At 49.3% G+C, this 20,402-nt stretch overlaps 1 protein-coding gene across 3 annotated transcripts in view; it reads right to left on the reverse strand.

Annotated features, from left to right (window-relative positions):
• The window catches only part of LOC140388118 (ATP-binding cassette sub-family C member 9-like), a 299,102-nt gene that overhangs the window by 237,991 nt on the left and 40,709 nt on the right, over nucleotides 1-20,402 (reverse strand). For all 3 annotated transcript variants that reach the window (XM_072471781.1, XM_072471779.1, XM_072471780.1), the window contains exon 2: nucleotides 19,829-19,970. In XM_072471781.1, the coding sequence (XP_072327882.1) occupies nucleotides 19,829-19,970 (142 nt within the window). The remainder of the gene's footprint in view (nucleotides 1-19,828; nucleotides 19,971-20,402) is intronic.

The raw sequence follows: 20,402 nt of genomic DNA on the forward strand, positions 1-20,402 counted from the left end.
AGGCATTTTGGCGGCGGGACTTCGGCACTTCCGGGCCGGAGAAACGCGGGGGGGGGGGGGGGTGCCCGCCAACTGGCACGGCGCGATTCCCGCCCCCGCCGAATATCCGGTGGTGGAGAATTCGGCAACCGGCGGGGGCGGGATTCACGCCAGCCCCTGGCGATTCTACGACCCGGCGGGGGGTCAGAGAATCTCGCCCCAGAAGTGGGGATGTTCGCGGATGACTGCATAATGTTCAGCCCCATTAACAACTCCTCAGTTACTGAAGCAGTCCATCTCCAAATGCAGCAAAAACCCGTACAACATTCAGGCATGGGCTGACAGGTAGCAAGTAACTTTTGTGCCACAGGAGTGCCAGGCAATTAACATCTTCAACAAGAGAGAGTCAAACCATCTTCTTTGACATTCAATGCCAATACCATCCTGAATCCCCCACTATCAACATCCTGGGGGTTACCATTGACCAGAAACTGATCAGGATCAGCCATATAAACACTGTGGTTACAAGAGCAGGTCAGAGGCTAGGAATCCTGTGGTGAGTAAATCTCCTCCTGACTTTCCAAAGCCTGTCCACAATCTACAAGGCATAAGTCAGTACAGTGATGTAATAATCTTCCCTTGCTTGGATGAGTGCAGCTCCAACAATACCTCAAGAAGCTCAACACTGTCATGATATACACCAGTATATCATGGTGCAGATACACACACGCACCAATCAACACACACAACACCGCAGCCAATCACCAGTTAGAGCACACTTACTAAAACGATAGGGGGCATCAGAGTTCCCGCTCATTCGGGATCCAGCCTCCTACAAGGACAGAGCTTACAGCTTACAGCACAGGTCCTCACCATATGCTGAGTGCATAGACTGGTTCGGACAGGCATAGGTCTTTAGTTTAATCTAACATCGTGTTAACCTACAGTGAAAGTATGTTTAACAGTTTCTAACTTCATAAAATAGTGTTGTACTATTTTAAGTGTTGGTGGCCTGTATGTGTTCCACGGATCCAGAACACCCAACACATCATGATACCAGGAGTTGAGGGATATTAGAACGTCTTAGACCTACCTGCAAGTGATCTGCCTTCCACCAGCATACAGTCATCCTGCAAAATGGACAGCGTCAGCCCGCCACCGCCGCTCCGCATCACCGGTAACCTGGGGGCCAACTGGAAGATATTCAAACAACGCTTCCAGCTCCACCTGGAAGCCACAGACCGGGAAGATGCCTCGGACACCAAGAAGATTGCTCTCTTCCTGTCCAAGGCCGGGGAACCTGCCATCCACATTTTCAATTCACCTTTGCTGATGATGAAGATAAATCAAAATTCAAGACAGTCTTCCTCAAGTTTGACACTCACTGCAACATCGAGGTGAATGAAAGTTTCGAGCGCTATGTATTCCAACAGCGTTTACAGGGTAGGGATGAACCTTTCCAGTCCTTTCTCATCCACCTCCGCATCCTTGCGCAGTCCTGTAATTACGGGCCCACCTCCGACTCCATGATACTCGACCAGATCATTTTTGGTGTTCAGTCGGACCCCCTACGCCAGCAGCTCCTCAAAGCAAAGCAGCTCACCCTAGCGATTGCCATCGAGACGTGCGTGCTACACGAGCACGCCACTAGTCGGTATTCCCACATCCAAGCAGCTGAAACTGGACGGCAAGGTCCCCATGAGGCAGAACGGGCCAAGCAATCGAGCAACTCCAGGGCCTCAGCTTGGATGAGGGCGGCCATTTTGCACGCTTTTCGCGGACTCCCGCGCTTGTGCGCACCGAACGAGGGGATGGCGATGTCGACGAACGTACTGCGCAGGCGCGCACCACGTACGGCCGCACCGTGCATGCGCAGTGGCGCAGCGAACGTACTGACGCTACAATGTGTGGCAACTGTGGCTCCGTCCTCTTAAAGCAGAAATGCCCTGCCAAATCCCGACAATGCCTGAGATGTGGCAAACTTGGACATTATGCTGCTTTATGCAGATCAGCACGGCCTGTCAATTCGTATCGCTCCAGCCAGCCTCGCAGGAATGTCCGGGCCATTCAACCCACGGTCACCGAGTCCGATGCGGACCCACTACCCGATATTGACATCGAGGACCCGAAGACACCTTTTCGAATCGGTATCGTTACAAAAAAACAGGGTGTCCCCGAAGCAAAGAATCCAGCCACTATCGATATACAGCATCGATCCAGACGATGAGTGGTGTGCCACCAATATGGTCAACCGGTCCCAAATACGATTCCGCCTGGACACTGGTGCCTCCGCCAATCTCATTGCGCGGTCTGACCTCCAAAGCCTTTGTGTCAAACCAGCCATCCTCCCATCAGACCGCCAGCTATTTGATTATAATGGCAATGCCATTGCTGCCAGCGGCTCGTGTCAGCTCGAAGTGACGCACAGGTCACGCAAAGCCATCCTTCCCTTTGAAATTGTGGGCTCCTCGCAAAACTTCCTGCTTGGCGCGCAGGCATGCAAGCTGTTGAACCTAGTTCAGAGAGTTCACTCTCTCTCTCCTGCTGACGCGTCTGCCTTTCAGGACACCGACTTCAGGGCGCAGCTCGACGCCATTATCAACCACTACCACAACGTCTTTGAGGGCATGGGCACGCTCCCGTACACATACAAGATTTTATTAAAACCGAATGACACGCCTGTGGTGCACGCACCTCGCAGGGTCCCAGCACCCCTTAAGGACCGCCTCAATCAGCAGCTGCAGGACCTCCAAGACCAAGGAGTGATCTCCAGAGTCAAGGAACCAACCGACTGGGTCAGTTCCATGCTATGTGTAAAAAAAGGCTTCCGGCGAATTGAGAATTTGTATTGATCCCAAGGATCTAAATCGCAATATCATGAGGGAGCATTATCCAATTCCCAAGCGCAAAGAGCTCACATGCGAGATGGCTCGCGCCAAGCCCTTCACCAAATTCGATGCCTCAAAAGGATTCTGGCAAATCCAGCTCGATAAATCCAGCAGGAAACTTTGCACATTTAATACCCCCTTTGGCAGATATTGGTACAACAGGATGCCCTTCGGGATCATATCTGCATCGGATGTGTTCCATAGGATTATGGAACAAATTATGGAAGGCATTGAAGGTGTTCGCGTCTATGTTGATGACATAATCATTTGGTCCACCGCCCCGCAGGAGCATGTTAGTCGCCTCCAGCGCGTATTCAGACGTATACATGAGCATGGCCTCCGCCTCAACAGGGCCAAATGCTCTTTTGGTCAGACGGAACTCAGGTTCCTCGGGGACCACATCTCTCAGTTGGGTGTGCAGTCAGATGCGGACAAGGTAGCTGCCATCACAGCTATGAAAACAGCAGAGGACAAGAAGGCGGTCCTCCGATTTCTGGGCATGGTCAATTTTTTAGGGAAATTTATCCCTAACCTCGCCTCTCATACCACGGCTCTCAGGAACCTGGTCAGGAAGACGACAGATTTCCAATGGCTCCCTGCCCACGAGCGCGAATGGAGAGAACTCAAAGCAAAACTGACCACGGCCCCGGTCTTAGCTTTCTTTGATCCAGCAAAGGAGACCAAAATTTTGACCGATGTCAGTCAATCCGGCATTGGGGCATGCTCCTTCAACGTGATGAGGCCTCATCATGGCCCCCCGTTGCATATGTGTCACGTGCGATGACCCCCACGGAGCAGCGCTATTTGCAGATAGAAAAGGAGTGCCTGGGCCTTCTGACCGGTGTGGTTAAGTTTCACGATTATGTTCTACGGACTTCCTCAATTCACCGTCGAGACCGACCATCGCCCGCTGGTCAATATAATACAGAAAGACTTGAACAATATGACGCCTCGCCTCCAGCGTATTCTTCTCAAGCTCCGGCGATATGACTTCCAGGTGGCATACACCCCAGGCAAAAATCTCATCATTACTCACGCTCTTTCCAGGACAGTCAACACTCCATGTGACCCAGCGGGATTTGTCTGCCAGGTTGACGCCCATGTGGGATTCGCGGCCTCCAATCTACCTGCCACGGATGAACGCCTCGTCCAAATTCGCCGCAAGGTGGCGGCTGACCCCTTGCTACAGCGTGTCATGCGCCACCTAACGGACAGGTGGCTCAAGGGCCAATGCCCTCAGTTCTATAATATCAGAGATGATCTGGCGGTAGTAGACGGGATTCTTCTAAAACTGGACCGCATTGTCATCCCGCATAGCATGCGCCAACTTGTCCTGGAACAACTACACGAGGGCCACCTTGGCGTGGAAAAGTGCCGCCGACGGGCCCGAGAGGCAGTGTACTGGCCCGGCATTAATGAGGACATAACCAACACAGTGCTCAACTGCCCCACTTGTCAGTGCTTCCAGCCGGCCCAACCACGTGAGACCCTGCAGCCCCATGAGTTGATCACGTCACCAGGGACCAAGGTGGGCATCGACCTGTTCCACGCGCTGGGTAGAGACTATGTCCTGATCGTGGACTACTTTTTGAATTACCTGGAGGTGATACGGTTGCACGACATCACCTCGTCTGCCGTCATTCGTGCATGTAAAGAAACCTTTGCTCGACACGGCATCCCGCTCACGGTTATGTCGGACAATGGCCCCTGCTTCGCCAGCCAGGAATGGTCCAACTTTGCCAGACGGTACAATTTTTCCCATGTGACATCCAGTCCCCTGTACCCCCAATCTAACGGCAAAGCGGAGAAGGGAGTACATATAGTCAAACGGCTCCTATGCAAGGCTGCCAATGCTGGGTCCGATTTCCACCTTGCCTTGCTGGCCTATCTCTCCGCCCCGCTGTCCACTGGCCTGTCGCCAGCCCAGTTACTCATGGGTTGTACCCTAAGGACGACGGTGCCGTCTATCCATGTCCCAGACCTCGACCACGTTCCGGTCCTTCGCTGGATGCAGGTGTCTCGTGCACAGCACAAGGCGGCTCATAACTCCAGTGCAGCTGATCTCCCTACTCTGGCTCCAGATGACAACGCCTGTGTTCATCTTCCAGGTGGGGGCTGGTCTGCGACCGCTGTTGTCCTTCGGCAGGTGGCCCCCCGCTCGTTCCTGGTTCGTCTACCGGATGGCTCTATTCTGCACCGCAATCGACACGCCCTGTGTCTCGTTCCATGCTCACCACGTGATCCTCCACTGTCACCTCGCCCTCCTGCTGACCCTGCCTTGGACTATGCAGAGCTCCCTGTCACTCTGCCTCCCCCTGACTCTGACGCAGTCCAGCCCACTCCTGAACCGGCGGCTCTCGACCCACCCTTGAGGCGGTCAACCAGAATTCGTCACCCACTTCAGAGACCTAATTTATGAACTTTGCGGACTTATAGACACTCTGAATTGTTTTGTTGCTTTATTTGATCGTTTCCCTGGTTTGTATATAGTGTTGATCTCGTTATTCTTGTTGCATACTGCTTCTCGGCACCAGGCACCTTCCCATGTAAATGGCTTAGTTCTCATGTACGTAGTCCTGTAAATATGTAGACCTGCAAATATGTCTTCGCACCCCACACGTAGTTAGGAACATTCTCATCATACATTATTTATTGCCACACACATACATTCTTTTATAAAAGGGTGGATGTCATGATATACACAAGTATATTGTGGTGCAGATACACACACACTGATGGACACACAGCAAGACCAATCAACACACACAACACCACAGCCAATGACCAGTTAGAGCACACTCATTATAAAGACAGGAAGCATCAGAGTTCCCGCTCATTTGGGATGCAGCCTCCTACAAGGACAGAGCTTACAGCTTATAGCACAGGTCCTCACTATGAGCTGAGTGCATAGACTGGTTCGGACAGGCATGGGTCTTTAGTTTAATCTAACATCGTGTTAACCCACAGTGAAAGTATGTTCAACAGTTTCTAACTTAATAAAATAGTGTTGCACTATTTTAAGTGTTGGTGGCCTGTATGTGTTCCACGGATCCAGAACAACCAACACATCAAACACCATCCAGAAAAACGCAGCAAGTCATCTACAAACATCCTCCCACCATCGATGCACAGTGACAGCCATGTGTTCCATTACATGATGCAGTGCAGGAACTCACCAAGGCTCCCGAGACAGCACCTTCCAAACCCACGACCACTACCATCTAGACGGACAAGTGCAGCAGATACATGGGAACACACAACCTGGATGTCCCCTCTGAGCCACTCATCATCCTGACATGGAAACACATCGCTGCTCCTTCACTGTTGCTGGGTCAAAATCCTGGAATTCCCTCCATAAGACCATAACACATAGGAACAGATTTGGGCCATTAGGCCCATCGAGTCAGCTCCACCATTCTGATATGTTTCTCACCCCCATTCCCCTGCCTTCTCCCCATAACCCCTGATCCTCTTATTAATCAAGAACTTATCTATCTCTGCCTAACAGCATTATGGGTATACTTACACCTCATGGACGTTTCAAGAAGGCAGCTCACTATCACCTTCTCAAGGGCAGTTAGGGAAGGGCAATTAATGCTGGTCGAGCCAGCAAAGCCCATCTCCCATGAATTAATTAAAAAAAGTAATTGAGCAAAAACTTGGCAGATGGTGTGGGTAATGTGGACTTGTCCACTTTGGAAAGCAAGATATTATTTAAAAGAAGAGAGGTTACAGAACCCGGTTGTGCCGAGCAATCTGGGTGTCCTGGTACATGAATCACAAGGAGTTAGTACGCGGATACATCAAGTGATTAGGAAGGCAAATGGAATGTTCGTGCTTATTGAAAGAGAAATGAAATATAAAAGTAGGAAAATTACACTGCAGCTATACAGTGCCTTGGTGAGACCACATCTTGAATACTGTGTGCCGTTTTTGTCTCCTTCACTGAAGAAGGATATAATTGCATTAGAAACAGTTAAGAGAATGTTCAATCAACTCATTCCTGAGGTGAGAGGTTAACTTATGAAGGAAGGTTGAACAAGTTGGGCCTGTATCCATTGAAGCTGAGTAGGTTGAGAGGTGGTTTCATTGAAACATACAGAATCTTGAAGGGACTTAATGGGGTGGATGCAGGAAGGATGTTTCTTCTTGTGGGGGAGATGAGAATTGGAGGACACAGTTTAAGAATAAGAGGTTTAAGGCATGGATAAGGAGAAATCCTTTCCCTCAGAGGTTCGTTAGTCCGTGGAATACTCTTCCACAGAAAGCAGCGGAGGCCGGGTCATTGAATATATTCAAGGCGGAGTTAAACATATTTTTGATCATCAAGGGAGTCAAAGGTTATGGAGTTGAGGCCACAACCAGATCAGCCATAATCTTACTGAATGGCAGAGCCAGCTCGAATAACCGAATGGCCTACTCCTGCTCCTAGGTCCACACGATGGTGCAGTGGTTAGCACTGCTGCCTCACAGTGCCAGGGACCCGGGCTCAATTCCGCACCTCAGGTGTGGAATTTGTGCATTTTCCCCGTGTGTGCGTGGGTTTCCTCCGGGTGCTCCGGTTTCCTCCCACAGTCCAAAGATGTGAAGGTTAGGTGGATTGGCCATGATAAATTGCCCCTTAGTGTCCAATGGTTAGGTGGGCTTACCCAGTTGCGAGGATAGGGTATGGGTATGAGCCTGGGTGGGATGCTCTTTTTGATGGTCGGTGCGGACTCGATGGGCCGAATGGCCTCTTTCTGCACTACAGGGCTGCTATGATTTTATAATTCCTGTGTTCCTATTGGTCTGGGCACTCACCAGGCCTCATTCTGTATGCTTGGCTGGGATTGCGGATTGTAATCAATATTATTAACCCTTCAACCCAACCTAATGCAGTTGCTCTGGGAGATTGTGCACGCAGAGGTGGGAACTGATCCTGTGAAGTCTCCTCAGGAACCTGCTTCCCCTTGTATTTTCATTCTGTCAGAACACCAGTCGCGGGCAAAATGTGGCAAGGCATCAAGGAGGGCAGTGTCAGTGCAAAATCGAGGGTCGGGGAGGGGAACTGAAGATCAATCCCAGAGTTAACTGGGGAAAGAATTAGAGCATTGCGTGAGGATAAGCCAGAGCTGGCGAACTGGGGACAAGAGTAAGGATGTGGGAGAGGAGTGTCAATATAAACTTAGGGAAAGGGGAAAAGAAGAGGGTTGGCATGAACTGTCAGTGTGTGGGGGAGAGGAGCAAAAGTGTAACTTCATGTCACCCATAAAGTACATAGTCACATTTGAAAGGAGAGTAGCAAAACAGTAAACAATGGGCACGATTCTCCCAAAAGGGAGCAAAGTCCCCTAACGAGCAAGTTTAGCCCCGTGTTACCTGGCGCTCGCAGTGCTGAGAAACACATGGCTATTCAACGCGGGAAAAACATAGTCCCATTTTGTATACTGGGGGTCTCCACTCACCGGAACTCCCCAGTGTAGCGCAGACTGGGATGCCATTTTTAAATTGGCTTACTCAGGAGGCCGGAGCTGCTGGAATAGTTTACAGGATAGGTTCGCTGGAAGGAAGCTGGCTGTAATGGGGCAGCAGAGCAGAAAAAGCTCTCGGATGTGGTGCTGGAGGGTTTAGTAATGGAGGTGGAAAGTAGGAGACAGGCCATTATTCTTTGATGGACCAGGAAGACTTTGAGACACATCCTCTGAAGGGAATAGGAGCAGGTGGCCATTGAGGTCAATGGTCAAAATCTGGCCTGGTTGCAGATCCACAAAAAATGCAAAGACCTCCCACAGGTGGTCACGATCAGTGAATGCATCTTTGCATGGCATCACCCACACAATGCACCACTAATCTCTCACACTGCTCAATCACCAAAGCCCTGACATTCACCTACCAAATATCAGGACTCTTGCCTAACATTCAGATTATTCACCTGACCTTCATGCATACATCAATGCTGCCAGTCTCACAGACATCTCCCACAACTACAGTGGAACCTCAAGACTTAGGCCATGAGACTTGTGCTAGTCCCCATGCCAGCTCAGATTGCTACTACCATGGCTGAGGGTCAGACTATTGAAATAAAGCATGCCAGGCTCAAACAGGAGTCAAGGAAATCTTGCACCAGCAAATTATTAGGGTTGCTGAGTTACCAACCCAAGGAATGGCGATTTGTTTGTGGAGCACAGACCTGCTGTCCTCTCTCAGGGGTGACAACATTCAGCCTCCCACATTAGGCAACAGCATGAGCACTGGAATGAGCCACCCAGGTTGAGGTGATGCAGTCCGAATAATGGCCCTCAAGGCCCAGAACTGCTTGTGGGCATCTTCCAAGACCATCTGCCGTCTCCCCCCCACTTTAAGTCAGCAGCCCTCTACCAGTGATGGTGCAGCCACTGGAGTAACACCTTGTTGGAACATAAAGTCAGGCAATGGCAGCCTGTAGAACAAGCCCAAGGGTGAAAAATTCAGTTTTGTATGAATGATCGGAGGTGTTATTGGGGAATATCGCTATGGAATAGTTTTTTTTGCCAAGAATATGCTGTAATGCTACGTAACGGAGGGATGAAATGATGGGATATTATAGAACAATGGTGATGTGGATAGGATCGCAAGGAAACCAAAGTCCGGGTATCTGTTTTAGCCCAGTCCACCTGAAGTGAAATGTTCCCAGATACAATCTCCTATTCCTCCTCTGGAGCTGTCCCAAAATGCCTGATGGCAAGTTTTTGGAAGACACAGCAGCCCACCACAATCTTGCAGACACATTCTGGCGAGTACGGGCACAAACCAAACCCTCCAGCTGTTTGTTGGGATTCTCTGGCTCTGCCAAAAGTGGACCCCTGACTGCTGGTTTCTCGATTGCATGGGGTGACTTTACTGGGAATTCCCATGGTCAGCAGCGGGAGCAGAAAATCCATCCGCCAGCGAACGGCGCATTGCCTCCCACCCTCAAGAATCAGCTGGGAGGCCGGAGAATACCGCCCCTGATTCTTTCCCTGTGGTAGAAATTGTTGTGAAAGTTTGATATTTGTCATTCTTGCATTTGTCCTGATGAGTGCAAGATGGAAAGCTTCAGTAACATGTTTGTCTTTTCAGTAATGATGCCGTAGTTCACTCCAGTTTGAAATAAAAATCCTACAAAATGTTCATGAACCCTCGTTCAAATATTTAACAGGATCATTTTCAGAATGAATTGGATGAGTATTTGTTTGGAGAATACTGTAAGCCCACTTCACAACAAGCTGGTATTCTAAACATTTTAATGAGGCTATTTTTTGAACGCCCTTTAACTCCTTTGAGATTAAATATCTTTGAACCGTTACTATGATGGGATCACCAGGTCAAGAGAGAAGACACTGCAGAACTGAACATCTTGTACTAGGTCAGATCGCATCACCTATATGGGCTGACTAATTGATGTGAGAAAGAGGGAGGGATTGAGTTTCCATCATAACTTATTTTAATTATTAGATATGTTCAGCAATTTTACATGTTCTAGTATACAACAAAGTCTAGGTTAGCTTTTACCTAGGGTTTTCTGCCCATTATTCAGAGTGTTCTGAGATGACAGCAGACTGAAAAGGGTAGAATAGCATTTCTGGGACTGAGAGCTCAACTGATATCATGCCACAGGCCAGAGGAATAATAAAACTAAGGCAAAGGATTAGACATTCCTCTAATTTGTCCTGTTCACCAGTCTGTTTCTCGATCTCTGTTTGGTGGCGGGGGAGCATTTAATTGGGCATGAGGGGGAGGATCTGGCAACCCCCCCCCACCTCCACCCAGCGTTGACAAAGAACCATCCAGACTCACAATGCGAGCTCCCTTCTCTCTCCACTGATGCTGTCAGACTTGCGGAGATTGTCCAGTATTTTCTGTCATTGTTTCAGGTTCCAGCATCTGCAGTAATTTGCTTTTATCCACCCAATTCAGTCTAAGGTGGGAAGGCCCATGGACAGCCCTCCTGCCCCACTGCCAATCAAGGCCCTTAAGTGGGTAATTAATGCTCACTAAGGGCCTCATCGCCGTCACTGGCAATAACCCAATGGCTGGTGCGGGCTCGCCATGCAAGGAACATGACAAGAAACATCCAGTGCATTTGCCTGCGGGCTCCCAGCAAGGATAGATTGTAGTGCCTTATTGAGGGGCCCAGCATCTAGGAGGGGATGCCACTGAAAATCAGCCCCTGCAGACCACCTCCCTCCACCTTCCCAACTCCGATCCCACTATTACCCACCCATGCCGGGGTATCTCCTCGATCCTATGTCTCATGTGGGTGTAGCACCGGCAGCAGCCACCACCTCCCCACTGCTGCGGCCGAGCACAGAAGAGTTGATGGCCAGCAGTTCTGGATGGGCAGGATTTGTGCCTTCGGGGTCCTTGATCCTGGAGGAAGGCCCATTGATGGCCTATCAAGTGCCAAGGTGGCACAAGAGCCCCCGGTCGAGATCCCCGTCTCCTCCACAAAATTCCACCTGACATCTTTGCTGCACCAAGAATTCTCTAATGGAGTACTCAGTTTTTCCTGATGTTAAGATTCAATAGGGATTCACTGACACAGCCTGGGATTGATTTCCATTCAGGGAGCATGACGTTTTCTCACTGACATGTACAGGGAATTAGTTAAGAGTCAGGAAACAGTGAGGGGACCTGAATGTCCACTCCAAATTGTGAGGTTGTTACTATAGTGCTGTCCCCCAAAGACCTGTATTGGAATGTCAGCCTTTCGCTATATTTTTAATTACTGAATCAGATGAAAGAAGAGAGCCTTGCATCCAGTGGCAGGGTTTTCTGGCCCTGGGATCATCCGGCCCAGCCAGACGTCAGTGGACTTTGTGGGCTGCTGCAGTCCCTATGCAAGGTGCCATCACAGTGGAATGAAAAATCCCAGCCCAAGTTTGCTGACAGCACTAAATTTGGTGACACATTGTTACTATCCCAGATCAGACCCCCAAATTTGGTTAAGGTCCGGATTGGGACCAATAACCTTTTAAAGTAGACAGTAAAAAATTGATTTAATTTCACAAATGTAATAATATAGACAGTTGGCAGACAGTTGCAAAGAGATTGGGCAGAACTGTGGCATATAGAATGCAATGTGGAGAAGTACAAGGTCATCCACTTGGATCTAAATATCTTGGAGCATTGTCTAAGTGATGAGAAAACAGGAGATGTGGATGAGCAGAGAGATTTAAGAGTCAACATGGAGAAATCTCTAAAACTAGGAGACAGGTACAAAGCCATAATTTCAAAAGGCTCAAGAGATGTTAGCCTTTACTTCAAGAGGTCTGGTATACAAACGGGTGGCTATCATACTCCAGTCATATAAAAAGCTATGGATAGACTCCATTTAGAACACTGTGTTCAATTCTTGCACCGCAGGAAAGAAGGATTGGGTTGGATTGGTTCTCCAGCCGCGCGTTTCTCGGCCGTGCGCCATTCTCTGGAGGCAGGATTCTAACTTCCCGCCACTTGTCAATGGGATTTCCCACTGAAGCCACCCCACACCACCAGAAAACCCACGGGCGGGAGTGCGCTGCTGACAGGAAAGGAGAATCGCAACGGCCAGAGAATTCTGGCTATTCACATCGGGGGGAGTGCAGTGTCGATTCACCAGAATGATTCCCAGGGCTAAAAGAGTTAAATTAGGAAGACAAGACTTGTTTCCCTCAAGAAGTTTGTTTTAGTTTTTTAAAATGTTTCCAATTAAGGGGCAATTTAGCATGGCCAATCCACCAACCCTGCACATTTTTGGGTTGTGGTGGTGAGACCCACGCAGACACAGGGAGAATGTGCAAACTCCACACGGACAGTGACCCGGGGCAGGAATCAAACGGGGTCCTCAGCGCCGTGGGGCAGCAGTGCCACACTACCACTTAGTTGTCCCTCAAATATAAAGCGAGATCTAATTGAGTTGTTTGAGATGATTAAAGATTTCGATAGGGTGCATAGAGGGAAGTTATTTTCTCTGCTGGTGGAAGCATTAGGGGAGGTGATGGCGCAGTGGTTTTATCACTGGACTAGTAACCCCGAGACCCACTTCAGTTTGAATCCCACCACGGCAAATGGTGAATTTGAATTCAATTAAAACAAAAATGCCTCATGGCATGTCGATTATTGTAAAGATTCACTAAGGGAAGGGAATCAGCTGTCCAGCCTACATGTGATTCCAGACCCTCAACAAAGTGATTGATTGTTAACTGCCCTCTGAAATGGCCTAGTAAGCCATTCAAGTCAAGGGCAATAAGGAATGGGCAACAAATGTTGTCCAGTGCCCAGATCTCATGAAAGAATTAAAAAACAGAACAAACTTAGAACTAGGTCATTCAGCGGCAATGTCAAGTTGCTCTGACAGTCTGAATTTGTCAATTTACTTCTGGGTATGGACTAAATCCAATATCAGATAATTAGATAAAAATGTCTTCAGTCTGCTGGCGATGCACAATGCGTTTGAACAATCTCAATCCAATCACTAACAGGCAGGTGCCTTTACAGCACATAGAGATTGGAAAGACTGGTGCAGTAATTCCTCTGAGATTGGAGCTGGAGCACATCTTTGAGGATAGATTACAGGGAGCTTTACTCTGCATCTGGGTGTGGTAGACTTGCTGTGAGTACTGACAAAGGGAACCATAAGCCCCCCATTCCCAAGCACTGGCTCGTTCCCAATTTCAGATGCTTGAGCAGAAAAATCTAGGCTGACACTCCAGTGCAATACTGAGGGAGTGCTGCTCTGTCAAAGGTGCTGTCTTTTAGACGGGATTTAAGACTGAGGCCCTGGTCTGCCCTCTCAGGAGGATGTAAAAGATCTATTTTGCTCTGGTACTGTTTCAAGAAGAGCAGGAGAGTGGCCTGGTCAATATGGTTAGCTACTATCCTTTAGGGAAGGAAATCTGCAATTCCTTACTTGGTCTGATCTACGTGTGACTCCAGACTCACACAGTAATGTGGTTGACACTTAACTTTCCTCTGAACTGTCCAAGTAAGCCACCCAGTTCTTGGAAATTAGCGTTAGGCAATAAGTGTAGGCCTAGCCAGTGGCGGCCACATTCCATGAATGAATTTTTAAAAATGTAAACCTCAGCCACCATCACTAAAAGACATTGAAAAGGATTTCTCTGTCTAACATTTCCTGGGTCATTATACAGGTTATTCCCACAAAACTGTCCAAAGTCTCCAATTCTAACTCCGAGTCGAACACTTTTGCGGAGTGTCACAGGAGGGGCGGGGGGAGGGTGGGGAGGGGGAATTGCCAATCGGACGTTCAAACGTCCCAGGTAATTAGCCTCGGAGGTTAGAACATTGGGACTTCAGCCCAATATCTGGTCTTTCATCTCATGCCTATTTATGGGACCCTGTTGCACAAAGATTAGCCAATGCACATTCAGACTTCTAGAACTCCCAAAAGGACGATCTGAATGCAAGTTCTTTCCTTCTTAGCATCCCTCACCTTAATCACAACTAAAATCATGCAGGGTGTAAGTGAGCAAGTGTACTGGAATGTTACAAATGTTCCAAGTGTTTTGTGAGAAAGGAACTGCAGCTCTATAAGCATGTTTTCTCTAGACACACAAAAGAAAACAGGAGGCGCGAATTAATGGCCACGTTGCGCTTAAGCGACAGCATGACAAGGTGATCTAACTAGCCCTCTCCCTTTGGCGAAATCAGAAATCCACCGTAGTGCCCTTGCCTGTCTGCCCCACAATCAGCTGTAGCTCCCGCTGACCATGGCAGCCTCTGGCATCGCAGCTGAAGGCTATTGCTCATCGGGATTTGGCAATTGTAGTTAAGTGAGCATGTCACAGCTCCCAGGTGGTTCCCCTGGGTAGGCGTAACATGTAGCATGTGGTGTTATTGCCTAGCATCCCAATCAGAATGTGATGCCTGGACACTGTGCCTGAACAATACAGCAGGCAGCACCACAGACACAGCAGACAACATTTGAACACCCAGGGGCTGGGTCCCTGCATTGGGAACTCCTTGGTGACCAGAGGGTGGATGTGTGCACAGGGGTGTGGACCAGCACCCGGTCCAGCTACCGTTACGTTCGGGTGCCTGGGGTACAGGGCCTAGGGTCCGGTGACCAAGGACCAGCACTCTGGCCGGAAGCCCCTGGCAGGGTGTGTCGGATGGCAGGAGGTTGGGGGGGTGTTGGGGGGAGGGGGGGAGCAATGGGGGAATGGAGGGTCCCAGGTTGGAAGACACCGCTGGTTGTCAGTCTCGCACCCGCTCCTAATCCTTACAGATATTACACGAGAAATCGCTGGCTTTGAAAGCAGACCAAGGCAGGCCAGCAGCACGGTTCGATTCCCGTAACAGCCTCCCCGAACAGGCACCGGAATGTGGTGACTAGGGGCTTTTCACAGTAACTTCATTTGAAGACTACTTGTGACAATAAGCGATTTTCATTTCATTTCATATCTTGGACCGTGCGGAAGCTGCCCTCGTGGTGTTGCTGGCAAACTAGGCAGCCAGATGTTGGAGGAGACGGCAGCGGCAGCAGCACGACAGAGGCTCGAGGCAGCGAGCCATATGCAAGGCCCCGCCCCAAACCCTGAGGACCCGGCCGCCCATCAGGCCAGGGAGGGATCCAAAGTGGGAGGCCGGCGACAGCCCAAGGTGTACAGGCGTCGCTGGTCTTTCGAACAGATGAAGGACACCATGTGCCACAGAAGGCTGTGCCTCAACAAGGAGACAGTGCGGCACCTGTGCCATGTCCTCACGGATTTGGCACCACGTGGAGGAGGAGGATACCCGCTCCAGGTGGCTGTCAAACTCACCGCAGCCCAGAATGTTTGCGCCTCAGGATTATTCCAGGGCTCTAGCAGGGACTTGTGTGGCATCTCACAAGCTACAGCCCACAGGTGCATCTGTGAGGTCACGGATGCCCTGTTTGACCGGACCGGAAACTATACAAACTTTGACATGGACCAGGCCCAATAGAATGCTCGGGCAGCAGGATTCTCTGCCATCGCCGGGATGTCCCAGGTCCAGGAGGTAGTGGATAGCACGCACGTCACCTTGCCATCTGGGAGTGCCCTATGTCAACAGGAAGGTGTCCACCCCCAGAACGTCCAGCTTGTCTGTGACCACCACATAAAGATCATGCACTTGTGTGCATGCTTCCCAGGGAGTGCGCATGACAGCTACATCCTGGGGCAGTCGGATATTCCCAGCCTCTTCGAAGACCACCCCAGGTTGGCCGGTTGGCTCTTGGGGGATGATGGGTACCTGCTGAGGACCTGGCTAGTGATGCCAGTACGGAGGCTGGTGACCATTGCAGAGACCCGATACAACGAGCCCCATGTGGCCACCCGGGCTATCATTGAGCGGTACATCGGACTTCTCAAAATGTGGTTCCGATACCTTGACTGCTCTGGTGGTGCACTCCAGTACACCCCCCGGAGGGCTGCCCGCTTTATGGTGGTCTGCTGTGCCCTCCACAACTTGACGCATCAGCGGGGTGACATGCTGGACGTGGAGGAGGAGGATCATGTGGTCACCTCAGAGGAGGAGGAGAACGAGGAGGAGGTACTGAACCAGGAGGGGCTCCCCTCCGAGGTGTTCTCATGGAAGGCAGGGCGGGGGACCACCCAGATGGCCGGCACTGATGGGTGAGGATCCTGCGGGAGAATGGACATGTAGTCAGGGGGAGGGAAGGGTCATTCTATATGGCATTAACAACCCACGTGTGACAGGTCATCTGGGTGGAGGGCAGTGATCTGGGTGGTCATCTGGGTGGAAATGGTGAGTACAGGAGGTGGGGGGGGGGAGGGTGGAAGGGGGTATTGGGGGGAATAAGATCATAAGACATAGGAGCAGAATTAGGCCACTCGGCACATCGAATCTGCTCCGCCATTCAATCATGGCTGATATGTTTCTCAACCCCATTCTCCTGCCTTCTCCCCACAACCCCTGAGCCCATTATTAATCAAGAACCTATCTATCTCTGTCTTAAAGACACTCAGTGATTTGGCCTCCACAGCCTTCTGCGGCAAAGTGTTCCACAGATTCACCACCCTCTCGCTGAAGAAGTTCCCCCTCATCTCGGTTTCAAAGGATCATCCCTTTAGTCTGAGATAATGTCCTCTGGTTCGAGTTTTTCCCATAAGTGGAAACATTCTCTCCACGTCTACTCTAACCAGGATGAGGAGTATGGGGGCCTGATAAGGAGTATGGTGAGTATGGGAGAAGGGAAGTATGGGGGGATGGGGAGTATGGGAGGGAAGGGGAGTATGGTGGGGGAAGGAGATTATAGCGGGGATGGGGATTACGGGGGGATTGGGATTAGGAGAAAGGGGAGGGGAGGGGAGTTTAGGGGGTGGGGAGCATGGGGGGGATGGGGTGTATGGGGGGACAGGGGCGGCACTGCTGGATATGGGTGGGCCAATGCATGGAACGGTGCTGGGTGGGGCCAGTGCCAGGTGCATGCTCGGGGGGTGTTCGGGGGTGGCGGATGGGGCTCTACCAGGGGGCCTGTGCCAACCCACCATGCGGCCCGGTGGAGGTCATTGCCCTTCTTTTGGCACTGGGTACTGGTCCTCCCCGAGCTGATGGCCGTTGCTACTTCCTCCCAGGAGGCACTGGCTGCCTTGTGGCTGACCATCCGAGACCCTTGGGGGAACAGAGCATCTCTTCTAATTTTGACCGCATCCAACAGTCTGGCCAGGTCGGCATCCCCGAATCGTGGGGCTGGTCTCCCCCGTGTGCCGTGTGGGGCTGACTGTGCAGAAGTGGTGTGGTGCTGCTCTCCCTTGTTAGCGGAGGACTGGTGAGCACGGTCCCGGATAATCAGTCGGCGGGACAGTCATTTGCGGCATGAAGCCCATGGGGCCTTGTTAAGTGTTTTATAGCAGTGATAGCCTCGCCGGGCCGAGCGTCGGGAAGCTAGCGGCAGTTCCCGCTCGACACCACACTTAGAAACTTTTCCATTAAATCGTGCCCCAGTGAAAGCACTATGATGTAGAGACAAGAGCCATTTTCACTGGAATAAAGCCAGCTTAGTGGTACAGCTTGAATACATAGTTGATATTCTGAGATGATTAAATAATTTTAGTCTTTCTCATGGCGAAAACTTGAAAATACTTGCAAAACTATCCTGCAAACGTACTTAGTTTTATGCTCCAAATTGACAGTAAAATACAAGTGCTTCATAAAACTATTTCCCTATTGCCTCGGCTATCTCTACAGTGTTGCCAATGTTTGATATCTCAGCCAATCCTAGAACCATGACTTAACAAATAACCTTCTTATACATTGCTATTGTGTATATCTGCCAAGCTTCCTAAGTTGTTCAAGAAATGCGACAATGCTATTGGCAAGAGGTGCACTCCATTCCCTCAAACATAATTTTTAAACTGGTAAATAGTTTGCCTTCGGAAAGCGTTGTCCAATGAAAATCATTGGCCAGCAACCAGGGTACTTAGGGCATGACTACTTTAACCACACGTGTTAATTTTAGTAGAAAATCTCTTACACGTACTCACACAATACAGGTAAATGGGTTTCACATGTGCATATTTTACACAACAAACATCTCCCACTGTTCAGTAACCAAGAAAGCGCTCACAATGAACAAACTACCCTTGCACACTCTTCTTTTCTGTCTTACTATTTTGCCAACAAGAGCACAAAAGGGTTAAAATTCACATACATATGAATATTGAGATCACAGGCCCAACGATTATGCATTTAACATTTATGAAGCAAAAATGCAATTGCCCATGTCTGGATTAAAAAGAGATTGAACATTGCCCTAGAATGGGTGGTAAGTTAACACAGTTGATTTTGTGCAATTGTGGTGAGGTATTATTCATAGGACTCCACTCAGTCTCATTGCCTCAAAGTCCCATTAGCAGGTTGGAAGAGGGAGTGCACAGTCCACGGGAAGATTTAGGAAACTTTGAAAAATGGAGGAAAGGTAGATGGATAGTGAGGAAGATTTTCAAGCTGGCAAAGGAACGCTTAAATGAGTGGCTGTCGTGAAGAGAAGATTGGAGTAAACAATTGGAGGAGGTTATCTGCGGTGACATATAGTTGCAGGGCTCATAGGAGGAAGAGGCTATTGAAGGGTTGAAAGGCCAGGTGAAGGTTTTAATTGTGATTAGTAAATTGCAGGTGGATAACTGTCTCTGCAGGTTGTCATAGGCAAAATGTTATGAGCCACAAATCCCATGGTGAACCTGTCCCAGCTTGTTCATTGCTTCTTGCCATGTCCAGACAGCTGATTCTTGTGGACGTTCAGGGTAAAGCCTACTGGACTCATGTTCTCTGAGCTCCTCCATCTCCCCTTTGTTTCCAGTTCCACAATGATGTAATTAAGTAAAGTCGCCATAGTCCCAGAAGGCCATGGGCTGCTTTCCCTTTGGCAGGGGGTGGAGGAAGGGGGGACGGGGGGGACGGGGGGGGGACGGGGGGGGACGGGGGGGGGGGGGGGGGAGAGCTGACTGGTGATGATTTGACCAAAGGATCACTACATCTCAGGTGATGGGCAAGGTTGAGAAAGCAGGGCCTTCATGAATAACCTCAGCCGGTACGGGTATTGAACATGCACTATTGGCCTCGCTCTGAAGCAAAAACCAGCCGTCCAGCCAACTGAGCTAAACCAACTGAGCTAAAGGTGAGAAATGGGTACACCAATCGAGATTGCTACTGTATAACATCCCCCATATAATGTGATGATCACTTATAATTTTTCCAAGTCATTAACCTCACTCAAGGCAGATGCGACCAAGACAGGTGATTTATTCATTCTCACTTTCTACTGACATGCTATCACTTTTATTCTCATGTCAACTCTCACGAAATTGAGCAAAAGCAGGAATTTTGGCATTGAAAATTTCCTTTCGCCAACTCTGAGAGGTCAATGCAGTTAAAACAGTGGCTCCATACTTTTTGGTCTTATGATCACATTTTCAATATTCCAGTTGCCATGCCACAATGTTTCAAAGATGTTAAATTTTAATAAATCCATATCGTACCGATTTGAAACCATTCCTTCTGCAATTTCGCAGACGAGTACAAAGAGAAGTATAAATGTGAGAATCCAGCGAAAGCTGTGTCCAGGGAAGTGCAGCCATGTGTTATGGTGGATCTGAACCTTTGAACTTTGGCTTCCCCAACCTGAAATTCAAAAATTCAATTTATTTTCAGAAAATAGATAATACTTTAAGACTTGAGAATAAAAGAAACCTGAAATATGCTTTCAAAAGTAATTGGATTTTAAAAAATCTTTAATTGCTGGTAAGGCCAGCATTTGTTGCTCATCTCTAATTGCGCTGTGAGGCCAGTGAAGAGTCAACCACATTGCTTTGGGTCTTGAGTCATATGTAGGTCAGACCGGGTAAAGATGGCAGATTTCTTTCCTTGAAGGGACATTAGTGAACCAGATGAGTGTTTACAATAATCAGTTATGGTTTCATGGTCACCATTACTGAGACTAGCTTTATATTCCAGATATTATAAATTCCATTAGCTGGCCTGGTGGGATTTGAACCTGTGCCACCAGTGCATTAGTTTGGTCCTCTGGATTACAAGGCTAGTACCATTACTACT

Source organism: Scyliorhinus torazame, chromosome 13, assembly GCF_047496885.1.
Source record: "Scyliorhinus torazame isolate Kashiwa2021f chromosome 13, sScyTor2.1, whole genome shotgun sequence".
NCBI lineage: Eukaryota > Metazoa > Chordata > Chondrichthyes > Carcharhiniformes > Scyliorhinidae > Scyliorhinus > Scyliorhinus torazame.